The 14,966-nt window shown below is 37.4% G+C and overlaps 1 protein-coding gene across 2 annotated transcripts in view; it reads right to left on the reverse strand.

Annotated features, from left to right (window-relative positions):
- The window catches only part of KCNG2 (potassium voltage-gated channel modifier subfamily G member 2), a 164,532-nt gene that overhangs the window by 87,007 nt on the left and 62,559 nt on the right, over positions 1-14,966 (reverse strand). For both annotated transcript variants that reach the window (XM_072604040.1, XM_072604041.1), the window contains exon 2: positions 1,356-2,206. In XM_072604040.1, coding sequence (XP_072460141.1) covers positions 1,356-2,111 — 756 coding nt within the window. In that variant the 5' untranslated portion in view covers positions 2,112-2,206. The remainder of the gene's footprint in view (positions 1-1,355; positions 2,207-14,966) is intronic.

Here is a 14,966-nt window from a genome sequence, read left to right on the forward strand (position 1 = left end):
TATACAAAGGAATTAATCTATGACTATGAAAATACAAATACATAAAGTGTCTTTTTAGCAGCAGAATCAGAAACTTGGACTCAGTCAATGTTCCTGGAAATGGCAGTTCAGTAATCAGGTACCTAAACAATGAATGAGGCCAAACCAATTTCTTTAAATTTAAATTAAAGTGCAAATAACAGCCAGAGCTGAAGCCTTCTCTCTTGCAAGAGCTTTGACTGAGGATGTTCCAAGAGGATTGCAAGGACAGGCTATTTTCCATCCGCTTATCTATCTGTTCTCTAATAACGATTTGGTTCTTCGGTTCTAAGAAGCTGATTGTGTGTCATAAATTCCTGACATTTTAATGACTTTGGCAGAGTGGCTGGGTCCTTGTTCTCTTGTGATAAATGTGTTAAAATCATCCAAGCAGTAAATTCTGTGTTTCCCCAGTTGTTGGTGAAGCACTCGGTGTCACAGATGCTTGGAGTATGGGTGAAGTGGGGTAAGGAGAGAGGAGCAAAGGAGGTGCCTATTTAACTCATATCCCTAGCCCCATGAAACATGTCAGCTGGATTAATTCATGCGTTAATTGGTTGGCACTGTGTGAAACAAGCCTTTCACACATGCACATGTGCATACACATACACATATCCCCACTCTCTACTCTAGCCTCTCTCCAGGTAAAACTAATTTGGAAGATGATGCTTGACTTCTTGAAGAAGAAAGGGAACAAATAGAACTCCATGATTTGGAGCTGAATGGGTTTGGATCTAAATCTGGATGTGTTTATAGCTCCTTGAGGATCAGGATCTTTTACCTTTAAGTTGTAATCAAAAGGTGACACCTGTGGAGGATATGGGAGGGAAGGGAAAGGGGATTAGCATTATTAAGTACCTAATATGTGCCAGGTACTATGATAAGTGCTTTATAAATATTATCTAATTCGATCCTCCTAACAATCTTGAGAGGTAGGTGATACTTAATGACCCCCATTTTACAGTTGAGGAAGCTGAGGCAGTCAGAGGTTAAGTGATTTGTACAGGATCACATAGCTACCTAAGTGTCTGAGGAGGGATCTGAATTCAAGTCTTCCTGATTCCAGGCTCAGTGCCACCTAGCAGTACTGAAGATTTTTGATGGAATATTATCACTTTATTAATCACTTAAAGCTACAGTTACTATGTGTTAGAGCCATGAATAACACTTGTCTCTGAACGGTATAAATTTATCTACACAGAGTAGATATGTAGACACACACCCATCTCTGAACACTATGGATATCATCAAGAGTTTGATTGCTTTGTTGGTGTGTGTACAGCAGTTTAATCCCCTAAAGTACTAAGTTCAAAGCCTGCACCTGCAGACACACTCACCCGATCCTCCTCGGCTCGAATGTCTGGCATAGTGCTCATGCAGAGGCTGACTGCCGTGATGACCACAAAGGAGACAGAGATGCAGGCAAACATCTTCCCTGGAATCCCAGAGTGAGGATTTTCTACCATGTCCCTGAGCTGTCTCATGCACTGAGTCAGCTGACTGCCCTCCTGGAAGGCACAAGGCGGAGACTCATTCACCATCAGCTCAGCCTCATAAAACTGGGCCTCTGCAGCCTCTTCTTCTTTATGCCGAAGTCTCCTAAGGCAGCACCACTCGAGACAGTCCTCCTCAATCCCCCAATAGGCCAGCTCATCCTGGAAGGAGAGGGCGCACATCTCTCGAAGGAGCCTCAGTTTCCCTGCAGTAAGGAAATTCATAATGGTCTTGAAGGCACAAGGGTTGCGGTCGAAGAAGAATTCATTGCTGCTGACGTCGTAGTCGTCACAGACGCTCATGATCTCATCATGGTTGTGACAGGACTTCAGCCGCTCCAGTCGGGTCAGAGGGCAGTTCTCAAGGGTAGTCCAAGGGAGTCTGTACTTGATGCCACCCACATTGATGATGACATGCTGGGGCCAGTCCTCACAATAAGTGGGGCAACAGGGGTCTTCTCCAGGATGCAAGAGCCTGGCTTTCTTGTAGAATAAGCCCTTCTTACCCTGCACCTTGCATAGCTTCTCGAAGCCATTGTAAGAGTAGGGGGTGAAGTTGGGGTCGGGGTTCCCAGAGAGCAGAGCCATTTCCTGATACATTGGTTGTGATCATGGAGGTGTTCAGCCCTCTTTGAGGTGAAAGGCTTAGATCCAGAGAAGAATGAGAGAAATGGATGGCTGTGGGGGAGCAGTGTCTGCACAAAAAAAGATACCCAACAAAAAAAAATGCAATATTAAAGTAATGAAAAAAACTAAAATATTTGCTTGATAGACTTGTCAATGACTATTAACTCTTTCCCTTGCCTCCCAACACATAGGTGTTCATAGTTTTGGGCAAAGGTAGATGACCTAGGGAATGTAGTTTTGCCCTACACCTTAATCACTTCTCCTTCTAACCTATTATTAAAATTATTCAGTCACAATAGATAAGTCACTTTATCTCTCTTGACAGGTAGGGAGTTCAGTGGATAGAGACCTGTGCCTAGACTCAGGAAAACTTGAGTTCAAATCCCCTCTCAGACACTTACTAGCTGTGTGACCCTGGGCAAGTCACTTAATCTTGGTGTGCATTCAGTTTCCTCAACAGTAAAATAGGGATAATAATAGCACCCCTCTCACAGGGTTGCTGTGAGGACCAAATGAAATAGTCTTTGTAAAGTGCTTTGCACAGTACCTGGCACATAGTAGGTGCAATGTAAATATTTTCCCTACCCTCTGCCTCAGGCCTCAGTTTCCTAACCTATGACTGAATAATCTGTTAGATCCCTCCCAGATCTGCCATTTTATAATTCTAAAATTCTAACTCCCAAATTTAATGTGATGGAAATAAATAATATAAAACTCTCATCTTGGCCAAGCCTTTTAACCCCATCAAACCTCTTACCAAAGCCACTTAAACTGGGTAATTTAACTTTATTTCCCTTTGTTTTCTTTCCCCTAAGGAGAACAGGAGTAATAAAAAAGTTGACAATGGCATAAGTAAGCAGTAAAAATAAAAAGTACAAATAGTAAAATAAAAAGTAAATAAAGAAAATAGAAAGAAAATAAAAAGTAAAAAATAGATCATCTACAAACTAGGAAATTTTATAGCTTAGTGAAAAGTTTCTCAAGGTCCACCACAACTATCCCAAATGCTAAAAGAGGGACTTTTCTTCAAAAGCTAATCAGTGACTCACTCTCTTTCTAGTGTTTAGGGTAACTGTTTCAAGGCAAGAAAATTTAAATTTACCTTGTGGCAAAGATTACTTTTTAAAAATGCAAAATATCTTCGGAAGCATTTCCAGTGCTTTGGATAATAGTCAAATGTATTATAATTAAGAATAGATATCAGGGTCTGGCTAAACACCACACCTGGGCCACAAGACAAAGTTGTGGGATTGAAGAGTGATGACTATGAACACACCACACACACACACACACACACACACACACACACACAAAATTAGTTCTGCAATAATAAAGCCAGAAATATATTCAAAACAGCTCGTAAAGGGAATTCTGTTGCAAGTATGAATGATTGTTTCTGATGAATTTTTCCTAATACCCTTTGGACTTCTGTGATACCTGTGTGGATGGGCAGGTGTCCAGCCATGAATCACAGGGAAGGATCTACAATGATGGAAACTTCTACTCCTATACCACCCACCTACTAAGCTTGTGATACATTTGGCTCTTTGACTATGGGATGCTTCTTCAGGAGTAGCTGTCTGTTAAAAGGTAAAGCTTGGAATGGGTTTCTTAAGATACATTTTTACTGAACTAACTTCATTTTATTTTAGGAAATAAATGAGACAAGCAGAAGGTAGAAATACTATGCTTATCTTTAATGAATGTATACTTCTAGCGCACTCAGCCCAGCATCTCAGACTTGTTAAATACTTTTAGCTTAGTCAACACACTTTAAAAAGGCTGTTTTAGATGACATGTTAATGAGACTAATTCACTCTGGTGCAGTTCAGAATCTTCTCATTTTAACTTTTATAGCCAGGGAATAAACATAACAAGCTAATTTGCTAGTGCTGAAACATTCCCTTTTAGTACACTATGTCTGTAGTTTGGAAATGATGTCACTGAGACAAAGCTAGAGCAGCTTATTAGTAATATCACATGGTAGGCAGTTTCTTCTTCAGTGCCCATTGGTGTAGTTTGTCCTGCCATAGTAGAAGACAAAATCCTTTCTGCCTTATCTACTTACCTGCTCCTAATTTATTTCCTACAGTAATTCCCTAGAAATAATTTCTACCTCTTCAATCAAACCTGGTCCAATGAATGAAAACCACTAAATTTTCATTGGCATCATTAATGTATCCTTGGTGGAGCTATGAATCAGTCCAGCTATTCTGGAAAGCTACTTGGAACTATGCCCCCAAAGCATATAACTTTGATTTAAAAATATCACTACTAGGCCTATAGTTCCAAAGAGATAGACGGGGGGAAAAGATCTATATGTACAAAATTATTTGGAACAGCTCTTTTTATAGTGGCAAAGAAATGGAAACTAAGGGCTGCCCATCTCCTGGGGAATGGCTGAAAAAATTATGGTATATGAATATAATGAAATGCTACTATACCATAAGGAATGACAAAAAGATGATTTTAGAGAAACCTGAAAAGACTGGTATGAACTGGTACATTGTGAAGTGAATAGTACCAGGAGAAAAATTTATATGATTGTTGTTGTTCAGTCATTTTACAATTGTCTCTGACTCTTCATGACCCCATTGGGGTGTTCTTGGTAAAGAACTGGATTTTCCATTTCCTTCTCCAGCTCATTGTAGAGAATTTGAAACTGAGGCAAACTGGGTTAAGTGACTTGCCCAAGGTCACACAGCTAGGAAGTGGTTGAAGCCACATTTGAACTCAGGAATATGAGTCTTCCTGCTCATCTATACAATACCAACACCATTAAAAAGAAAAAAAAAACTTTGAGAGATTTAAGAAATCTGAAGCTATGACCAATCACCATTTTATTTTTTTTCCACTTAATAGTATTTTATTTTTTCCAATTACATGCAAAAATAGTTTCCAACATTTATCTTTACAAGATTTTGAGTTTCAAATTTTTCCCCCTCCCTCCCATTTCCCCTTCCCAAGATGGCATGCAATATGATGCAAGCTATACATGTACAATCATATTAAAAGCATTTGCACATTAGTCATGCTGTAAAAGAAGAATCAGAACAAAAGGGAAAAACCACAAGAAAGAAAAGAGAGAAAATAATATGTTTCGATCTGAATTCAGACTTTACAGCTTTTCTCTGGATGTGGACAGCATTTTCCATCATGAGTCTTTTGGAATTGTCTTAGATCATTGTACTGCTGAAAAGAGTTAAGACAATCTACTAAAGTTGGTCATCACACAATGTTAGTGTGTACAATGTTTTCCTGGTTCTTCTCACTTCACTCAGCAGGAGTTCATGTAAGTCTTTCTAAGTTTTTCTGAAATCCACCTGCTCATCATTTCTTACAGAATAATAGTATTCCTTTACATTCATATATCACAACTTCTTTGGCCATTCCCCAATTGATGGGCATTCCCTCATTTTCCAATTCTTTGACATCACAAAAAGAACTGCTATAATATTTTTGTACATGTGGGTCCTTTTACCTTTTTTTAATGATCTCTGGGATATAGACCTAGTAATGGTATTTTTGGAGCAAAGGGTATACATAGTTCTACAGCTCTTTGGACATAGTTCCAAATTGATTGGGTCAGTTCACAATTCTACCAACAATGCATTAGTGTTCCATTTTCCCACATCTTTTCTAACATTTATCATTTCCTTTTTTGTCACATTTGCCAATCTGATAGGTATGATATGGTACTCAGAGTGGTTTTAATTTGTATTTCTATAATCAATAGTGATTTAGAGCATTTTTATATGACTACAGATGGCTTTAATTTCTTCATCTGAAAACTACCTGTTTATACCTTTTGATCATTTATCAATTGGAGAATGACTTGTTTTCTCATAAAATTTGACTCACTTCTCTTTATATTTTAGAAATAAGGCCTTTATCAGAGACATAATTGTTTCCCAGCTTTCTGCTTCTTTTCTAGTCTTGGTTGCATTGACTTTGTTCAAAACCTTTTAAATTTAATGTCAACAAAATTACCTTTTTTTGTACTTCATAATGTTCTCTATCTCGTATGGTTGTAAATTCTTCCCTTCTCCATAGATCTGACAGGTAAACTATTCCTAGCTCTCCTAATTTGCTTATGATATCACCCTTTATGTCTAAATCATGTACTCATTTTGACCAACCACCAGTTAAGAGAACTAATGAGAAACTGCTCTATGCACATACTGATAGAGAGGTGATGGACTCGATGCAAAATTGGACTGATATTTTTGGACATGATCAATGGGGGAGTTTGATTTACTTGACTGTGCATATTTATTACTTGGGTTTTGTATTTCTTTTTTCCTCCAGTGGGTGAGGCTGAGAAGAAAAGAAAATAAATACTTGCTTGTTTTTGTAAAAGAAATTTAAAAAGGTTCCATTGGCACATATTTTCCGAATCATAGCAGTGAAAGGAAGAAAGATAAATATACAAATTGGTTACTACCTAGAATCTGAGAAATTAGTAGGCACATGAAAGCATCAAAAAAATACACTCACACATGTACATACATATATGCATAAGAAACAATGTGGCATTATATTGAGGAAGCTTGCTTTGGAGTCCAGAGGACATAAGCATTGAAGCTCTGCCTCCAACATGGATAAGTTCTATGACCACAGGCAAGCTATTTAATTTTTAATACAACTTTCTAAGCCTGTAAGTTATAGATGATTGTACATAGTATATGTATATATTATATGTAATTATATATATATATACACATAAGTTATAGATATATAATTATAAAGTGTTTATATATATACACATATCTCTTGCATATATTTATATGTAGAGAGAGTTTCCACACTGGGGATTCCCCACAATGATGAAATCACAAGTCTGGACCAAAAACATATGCATGCATATATTTTAAATGGTGATAGACTTAACCTCTGATATTTTAAAATATGTAACAAAATGAGATAACCAAATCAAATCATACAGACAGAAAAAATGACCAGTGAAACAGGATATGTATCCAAACCATTAAAAGAGCTTAATAAATGAAAAATAGAAGTAACATATTAAAGAAGAAATAAATCAGTATTTAATAATTTTTTGGGGGGGGACAACTTAAGGAAGAAGAATTAACTTGGATCTGTTTCTCATACCATACATACTATAATAAATTATGGTGGATCATGGTGGATCATGGAGTTAACATTTTCAAAAAATCTATTTTAAAAACTTGGAGAGAATGTAATAGCATCCCTTTTCCAGTTAGGGATGAAAGATAAATTTCTGACTAAGGAAGATGATTTGTACCAGAGATATTACGGGTATATTTGAAAAGATTAAAATAAACGTTTTGCACAAGGCAATTCAATAGAATATAAAAAAGAAACCAACTGAGATACATATATATATGTATATATATATCAAACAATTGATGAGCTTATTATTCAAAATTGATAAAGAATTTATATGGAGACATATAGTCAATATCCAGATTTCAGGTGATCCAATGGTTTGTATGCTAGACAGCAGAAAGAAAACTGGATTTGAAATCAGAAGACCTGGGTTAGTCTGGTTTTGCTCAACTTTAAAACTATTTTTCCTTAGACAAGTCATTGTATCTACCTCAGATTCAATTGCCTCATGTATGAAATGATAGGGTTGGGCTAAATAATCTCTGAGGTGACATTTAGTTCTAAATCCTGTGATGTAGAGACAGAAAGTAAGTCATCACGTGGAAAAAATAGCAATTTAAATTCAATATCTATTTTTTAAAAACCTGCTTTTAAGGTACCATTTACTGGCAAGAATAAAACTGACAAAAATCCAGGACTGACTAAGCTGGAAAGAAATAGATGTACTTGGATGTTGCTATTGATATCGGAAATTATCTTAATCTTTCTGGATGGTAATATCGGGAAGAGCTACAAAATTATTCATACCTTTTGACCTAGTAATTATACTTCTGGGATTATATCCCCAGGAAATAACTCCAAAGGAAAAATAAATGATTTGTACTCAGAAATTCATAGTAGCACCATGAATAATATCCAAACACTGTAAACAGCTCAAATGCCCATAATAGGAAGAGGAGTAAGCAAACACTGATATGTTGGTGTTCCTGATAACATAAATAAAATGACAAGAATAGGGCTGCACAGACCCTTGGGGATGTGCGTAGGCAGATATGCAATGTAAATGAAAAGTACATTAAATGAAAAAAAGGAGAACACAAAATAATACACACTCATAGAGTGATTACACATATAGAAAACATATGTATTGGAAAACAATTTGCAGTCATGTGGATTCTGATTAGATCCCTCGCCCCTCTCCCCCCACAAACACAATGGAATTAAGTTCCTGATGTGAAAAAAAATCATTAGCAGAGCTCTGAGTTAATGCAGGGACTGGGGTGGCATTTGGAAGAAAAGGAGAAGGATAAAGGAGGGACGAAAGGAGGGATATTACAGCCATTTTTGATGTGGTAGAGAGGTAATAGAATGAGTACTAGGAATCTTTAGTTAGTATTAATCCTGCCTTTGAGTTAGAAGACATCAGGGTTAAAATGTGACATCTGATACTTAATAGTTTTGTGACAGTGGGCAAGATATTAATCATCTCTGAGTTTTAGCTTCTTCTAAAGTAAATAACAACAATAAGAATAGATAGCACTCATTTAGTGATTTGCAAAGAACTTTGCAAAGATGAGGAAACTGAGGCTGAGAGATTATGTTACTTGTCTGAGGCAGGTTTCAAACTCTGGTCTTCTTGACTTCAAGTATAGAACTTTAACCACTGTACCACCTAACCCTGTAAAATGGGGATAATAACACTTCATAGAGGTTCTGTGAGGATCAAATGAGCTAATATGTGGAAAGCACTTTGCAAAACTTAAATATATAAATATAATTTATTATTATGCAGTTTTCCCCCTGGGTCCCCGAAATGCAGTTGTTTGCAGTAGGGCCATTTGTACACACCATATACACACAACTAGATTACAATTTAGGATATTCAACATGAGAACATAGTGGGAGATAACTTAGTTTCAGGGCAAAATATAGCCCTAAAGGTCAATACTATGGATTCCTTCATGGAACAGCTTTATGCTCTTCCCATGCCATGTAACATGGCCCCTACTAAAATCTAGAACCCAAATAGCCTCAGGAGACATTTCAGATACAAACAAGAAGTAGTAAGCAGGAAGGTCAACCTCTGAGACCAGCAGAAGAAAAGTGATGACATGAGATGGTCATGACTGAGAAATGTTTCTGAGTGAGTATAGTGATAGAAGTTTTTCCTTGAATTTTCCTTATCCTTCAACCCTATGAAACCCTCTCCCCAAGTCATTTATTCCTTGCTTAGTTCTCATTTCTATCCTTCAGCTTATTATTTCTCTTTCTGACCAAGCACTTGTTCCAGACTATAGCAGCCACCATTAGTGGCTTGGAGCTGGGTGAATTCTAGTTTCTATTTTCTCAGCAAGTGGGGAGAGAAAGGAAGGGAAGGGAAGGGAAAGGGAAAGGGAAAGGGGAAAGGAAAGGGGAAGGGAAGGGAAAGGGAAAGGAAAAGGGAAAGGGAAGGAGGGAAGGAGAAAGAGAGAAAGAAAGAGGGAGGGATGAAGGGAACAAAAGAGGGAGAAAAAGTAATAGGGAGAGAGGAAGGAAATAAGCATTTATTAATAAGCATTATATGCTAGGCACTATAAGCTCATTTGATCCTCAAAAAAATAAACCTCATACTCATATACTAACTCACAGTAATATGATCCCTATTTTATAGATGAGGAACCTGTGATAAAGACAGGTTAAATGCCCAAGGTCACAGTTAGTAACTGATTGAGGCCAGATTTGAACTTGAGTCTTCCTGACTCCAGGCCCTACACTCAATCTACTGTACCCACCAAGCTGACCCAAATAATTGGAAAGTAAAGAGGTGCCCATCAATGGAGAAACTGCTGAACAAATTATGATGTATTCGTGTATTGGAATATTATTGAGCCATAAGAAATGACAAAGGAAATAGATATAGAAAAACCTGGGAAGATTTGTAGAAAATGAAACAGAACGAAGTGAGTAGAACACAAACCATAGGGCTACAATATAGTAAAGAAAAGCATCTTTGAAAGACTTAAGAATTCTGATTAATGCAGTGACTAAGCACAACTCCAGAAGACTAATGAGGAAGGATGCTTTCAGCGTCTTACTAGAGGTGCAGGGTGAGGCTTATGTTTTCAGACATGGCCAATATGTGCATTTATTTTGCTGGACTATGTTTATTACAAGGAAGACTTTTGAGAGACCAGAATTAGGGAAAGAAATAGGGAAACTATGCAAAGTATAGTGTCTGGTACACAGTCAGTGCTGTGTGTGTTTATTTCCTTCCATTCCTCCATGTTATAAGAACATATGCATATACACTATTTGCTTCATGGCATCATCATGAAGAATGCAATTTGTAAACTGAGATAACATTTATATTTAAATTGTCCACATGAAATAAAACATATTTTGTGTTTAATGCTTACAAAACACTTTCCTCACAACCGCCCTATAGGGAGGAAGTACCAGTATTTTTCCCATTTTATAAATGTGAAAATTGAGGTGAGTGATTTGTCATTGACAGGAAAAGTCAGATAATGATTTGAATCAAGGACTTCTGACTTGAAGTCCAGTACTCTTTCAATGCAGTCTTCTGTAAGCTGGAGGCTTAGAGAAATTTAGCAGAGTTTCAATTATCTAGGGCTCAAAGTACCTTGAATACATTAAGAAATTGAAACTGGATGATGAAAAATATATATATATAGAGAGAGTTTTTCTTATTTTTGGAGGAAGCACACAAATGAATGCAAATTCAAAGAAACCTTCTAAGTATTACAATCCTCAGACATTTAAAGCATGCTATTAGACATAAAATTAACCAGTATTTTCAATTTTTGTCATGCTATTTTTACATTAAATCACTCAGAATATTTGATCATTGAAGCTCCATTAACTGACATTTGACTTCATTTGTAACAGAAGGCCAGAAGTCTTGAGTCTCTTTTCCCTAGAGGGCAAACCCTCAGAAGTAAGAGAACACACATACTTCTTTCCTCCTGTAGCCATGCCGCAACTTCCTACTGCCTGTTTCCTAGCTGGCCATACCACTAAGGTCCCTGGAGCACCTGAACCCATTTATTTATAAACTTCTGATTACTGGAGGCAGTACCACTGGCATACTCCAAGCAAGCTCAGGGAAAACAAACCAGCTTGGAATGTGTGAAGAAACAAATTAAAGGGAAAGTCTCTTGAGGAACTGCTGGAGCTAACACACTTTGGAAGTGTGTGTGAAGAGTGTGTATAAGACTAGAGGTTCCATTATCCAGGGAAAGGGAAAGAAAATGAAAAGGAGGAAAAAGACAATGGGTTTTTTAAAGATTAGAAAATGAATCTGTAGTTAATTATTTCTGAGCTGAATTGACCATTTTGTAGTCAGGATCAAATAAAAAAATTAACTGGAACTGGCCAAAGATTTCTTTAGCAGACCATTATTTATGGATTTCAACAAAATAAGGGAATAGATTTTTTTTCTTCCATAAATTTTTTTTTCATTTGGGAGAAAGCTCTTTCTTTGTGAAGGGGAAAACAATCCCGGATTTCTATTTAAGGCTTTAAAAAAAAGTCCCTTATTTTCAGTTGGTCAGAAAAAAAAGTTTGTATTTCCTCAGGGTGTTGTATATGTTCACAAATTCTGAACATTTGTAGGATGGTTGGATTTAGGTAACAAATTCAATAAGCAGTGAGATGATCAGTAAGCTAGAAGTAGAAGGCTCTCTCCACCTCCAACATTATTGGAAATAGGAACATACAAACATCCACTGTTGATGTGATAAGAATGTGTCATCAATAGCATTTAATTTAAGCACGCAATCTTTTGCTGCTTACTGCTGATAAGAAAATATTTAGTGGCACTAGTTTGGTCTCAGGGCAGCTAGGTGGTGCAGTGGATAGAGCACTGGGCCTGGAATCAGGAAGACTCATCTTCACGAGTTCAAATGTGACCTCAGACAATTACTAGCTGTGTCACCCCTGAGAAAGTCACAGATCTTCATGAGCTGGAGAAAGAAATGGCAAACCATTCCAACATCTTTTCCAAGAAAACCTGGAATGGGGTCACAAAGGGTTGGACATGACTGAACCGACCAAACAGCTTGGTATCAGGTATTTGTTTTTATGCCTAACTTTCCATGGAAGGAATCACAAAAATCATTTCGGATTCTTTTATGGTCAAGATCATTTATCACCTTTCCTCTTCATCTTGCCCAAGTTCATGGACAGAAAGCAATATGGTGACAATAAAATATTTATTGCCATAAAATTCTTGACAATGTGATCAATTAAAAGGTTATGTGCTTCAGCTCAATTGGGTGAGAACTAAACCATATTACTTTTCAGTAACTCCAATAACATTAACAAAATTAATTAAAAAGATTACTGCTGTTACCTAAAAACTAGCACCAGACCATTCACTGAAAAAAGGTTTTATGTAGTTCAAAACCCAGAGTGAGCCTACTTCTACACTCAGCTTGAGGTTGTTTGTGCCACACTCTACCCAGTTTTGATTGGCACATCATCGTATGATGTGCTGCCCAGATGTCAGGATTCAGTGGCAACTCTTGAACTTTGAATTACTGATGGATATCTATGGCTCTCTGCAGTTTCTTGATATGGTTAGTATGGAACATGTTGGTCTTTGGGCTTATCAGTTCATGCACAAGTACAGGCTTAATGAATAGCATTTCCTGATGCCAATGATAACGCTGTCCCAGTTTTACAGAGTGGCCTCTAATCTTCCAACCTGTCTCTCAGGTTCCTTCCAGCTCAAAACAGTCCTGTGGGTATGCTTCAAAGAGCACAATCAACCAGTAAAGCAGAAGGCTTCTTAAAGATGGAGTGGATACGGGTATCTCTGAAAACCCAACATCCTTTGGGGGAACTGTAAGCATAAAGAAAAAGCTTTTCAAGTTGCTCCATGACCTCCTCAAAAATCTCAGCAGCATCCATCTGAAATGACTGACTGTAAGACTAGCTTCATCAAAAGTTGGTAAAATATTCATTCAACAGGATTTATTCAAGTACAGTACATATTGTTCTTTGATCACAAAGTATGCTAGATATTTTGGGAGACAGAGTCTATACCCCTGAATCTTGGCTACCCTCTTTTGAAAAAGCTCGTTTCTTGATCCACAGGGAGGAGAGAGAGAAGCTTCACAAAAATCTCATTCATCATGTTGAAAAGCATATTATTGTATGTTGTTGTTGAGTCCTTTCAGCTGTATCCGACTCTTCATGATCCCATTTGGGGTTTTCTTGGCAAAGATACTGGAATGGTTTGCCATTTCCTCCTCCAGCTCATTTTATAGATGAGGAGACTCAGACAAACAGGGTTAAGTGACTTGCCTAAGGTCACACAGCTATGAGTCTTCCTGATTCCAAGCCCCAGGCTCTATCTACCATAACATCTCGCTGCCCATAAAGTATATTAAGATTCCTGCAATAGAATTACTAACTTATCAGGAATTCCTCACAAATGGTAATAAGGATTGAGTCATATTCACACTTTAGAGACATTGTGCCAGAGAGTTAATACGTCAGTTAGTCTATCAGTCAACAAGACATTATTAAGGGCGTACTGTGTTCCAGGCATTGGGCTGAGCGCTAGTGATCCAAAGAAAGGTAAAAGATAGTTCCTGCTTTCAAGGTGCTTGCAATCTAGTGGGGAAGATAGTACACAAACAACTATGTAATAGGAGATAATCAACAGAAAAAAGACACTGCCTATTGGAAAACACTTCTTGCAGAAGGTGAGATTTTAGCTAAGACCTGAAAGAAGTTAGGCAAATTAGGAGACATAAATACGAAGTCCATACATGGGGGACAGCAAGTGAAAATGGCTAGAATTGGAAGGTAGAATGTTTGTAGTGTAAGGAGAAGTAAGGAGCCAGTGCCACTCATTTGCAGAGTTGGGGGAGGGCAATGTAAGGAATAAGAAGACTGGAAAGGTAGGAAGGGGCCAAGTTATGAAGGCCTTTAAAAGCCAAACAATTTTATATTTGATTCCAGAAGCAATAGTTATACTGAGAGATTAAATTTCTTTACACACTTCACTCCATCGTTGGTCATTCAAGTTCTATCGACACCTGCTTCCACAAAAGGACCTTTTGGCTTAAGTCAGTTAGAGTCACATTTTGTTGATTCCATACATTTGAGTTTCAAGTAGCCCCAGGTGTGGTTGTGTTTAGTTTTCCTTACAGATTTAAGATTCAGATAGATGTCATAACCTGGAACTTCCATTAGTATCACTTGTAAATTGAACTTCCCATTAAATCACAGGATGAGATTAAATGACAGACAATGAATGAAGTAGTCTGTTAGCAAAGAAATGAGGTTTTTCTTGTAACATGACTTGGCTGGATTGTACCTGAGCAGAAAATGAATGACAGAGGATACTCAGGTAATAACTGCACAGTAACACAAAGTAACCCCATCTAGAAGAAATACTAGGAAACACAAAAGCACAATTTTAAACTCCAATAACTTAGGGAAGCAGTGTGATATAATTTACAAAGACCCACATTTTAATCCTATTTCTACCATTAGCTACATGTTCAACCTCGGGCAGATAACAACTATTCTAGACCTTAGTCTCCCCAGTGATAAGTAAGGGAGTTGGACTACATGAGATCTAAGTTCCCCTTTGACTGTAGCAGTCTAGATTCTATAATAACTCCAGGAGGCAAGAATAATACACAATATGACCTGAACTATAGCAAAAATTTTAAGGTCTGTTTACTCTGATGACTGAAGTTATGCCAGAGGAGCTACCAA

The sequence above is a fragment of the Notamacropus eugenii genome, chromosome 4 (assembly GCF_028372415.1).
Source record: "Notamacropus eugenii isolate mMacEug1 chromosome 4, mMacEug1.pri_v2, whole genome shotgun sequence".
In the NCBI taxonomy this organism is placed as follows: domain Eukaryota; kingdom Metazoa; phylum Chordata; class Mammalia; order Diprotodontia; family Macropodidae; genus Notamacropus; species Notamacropus eugenii.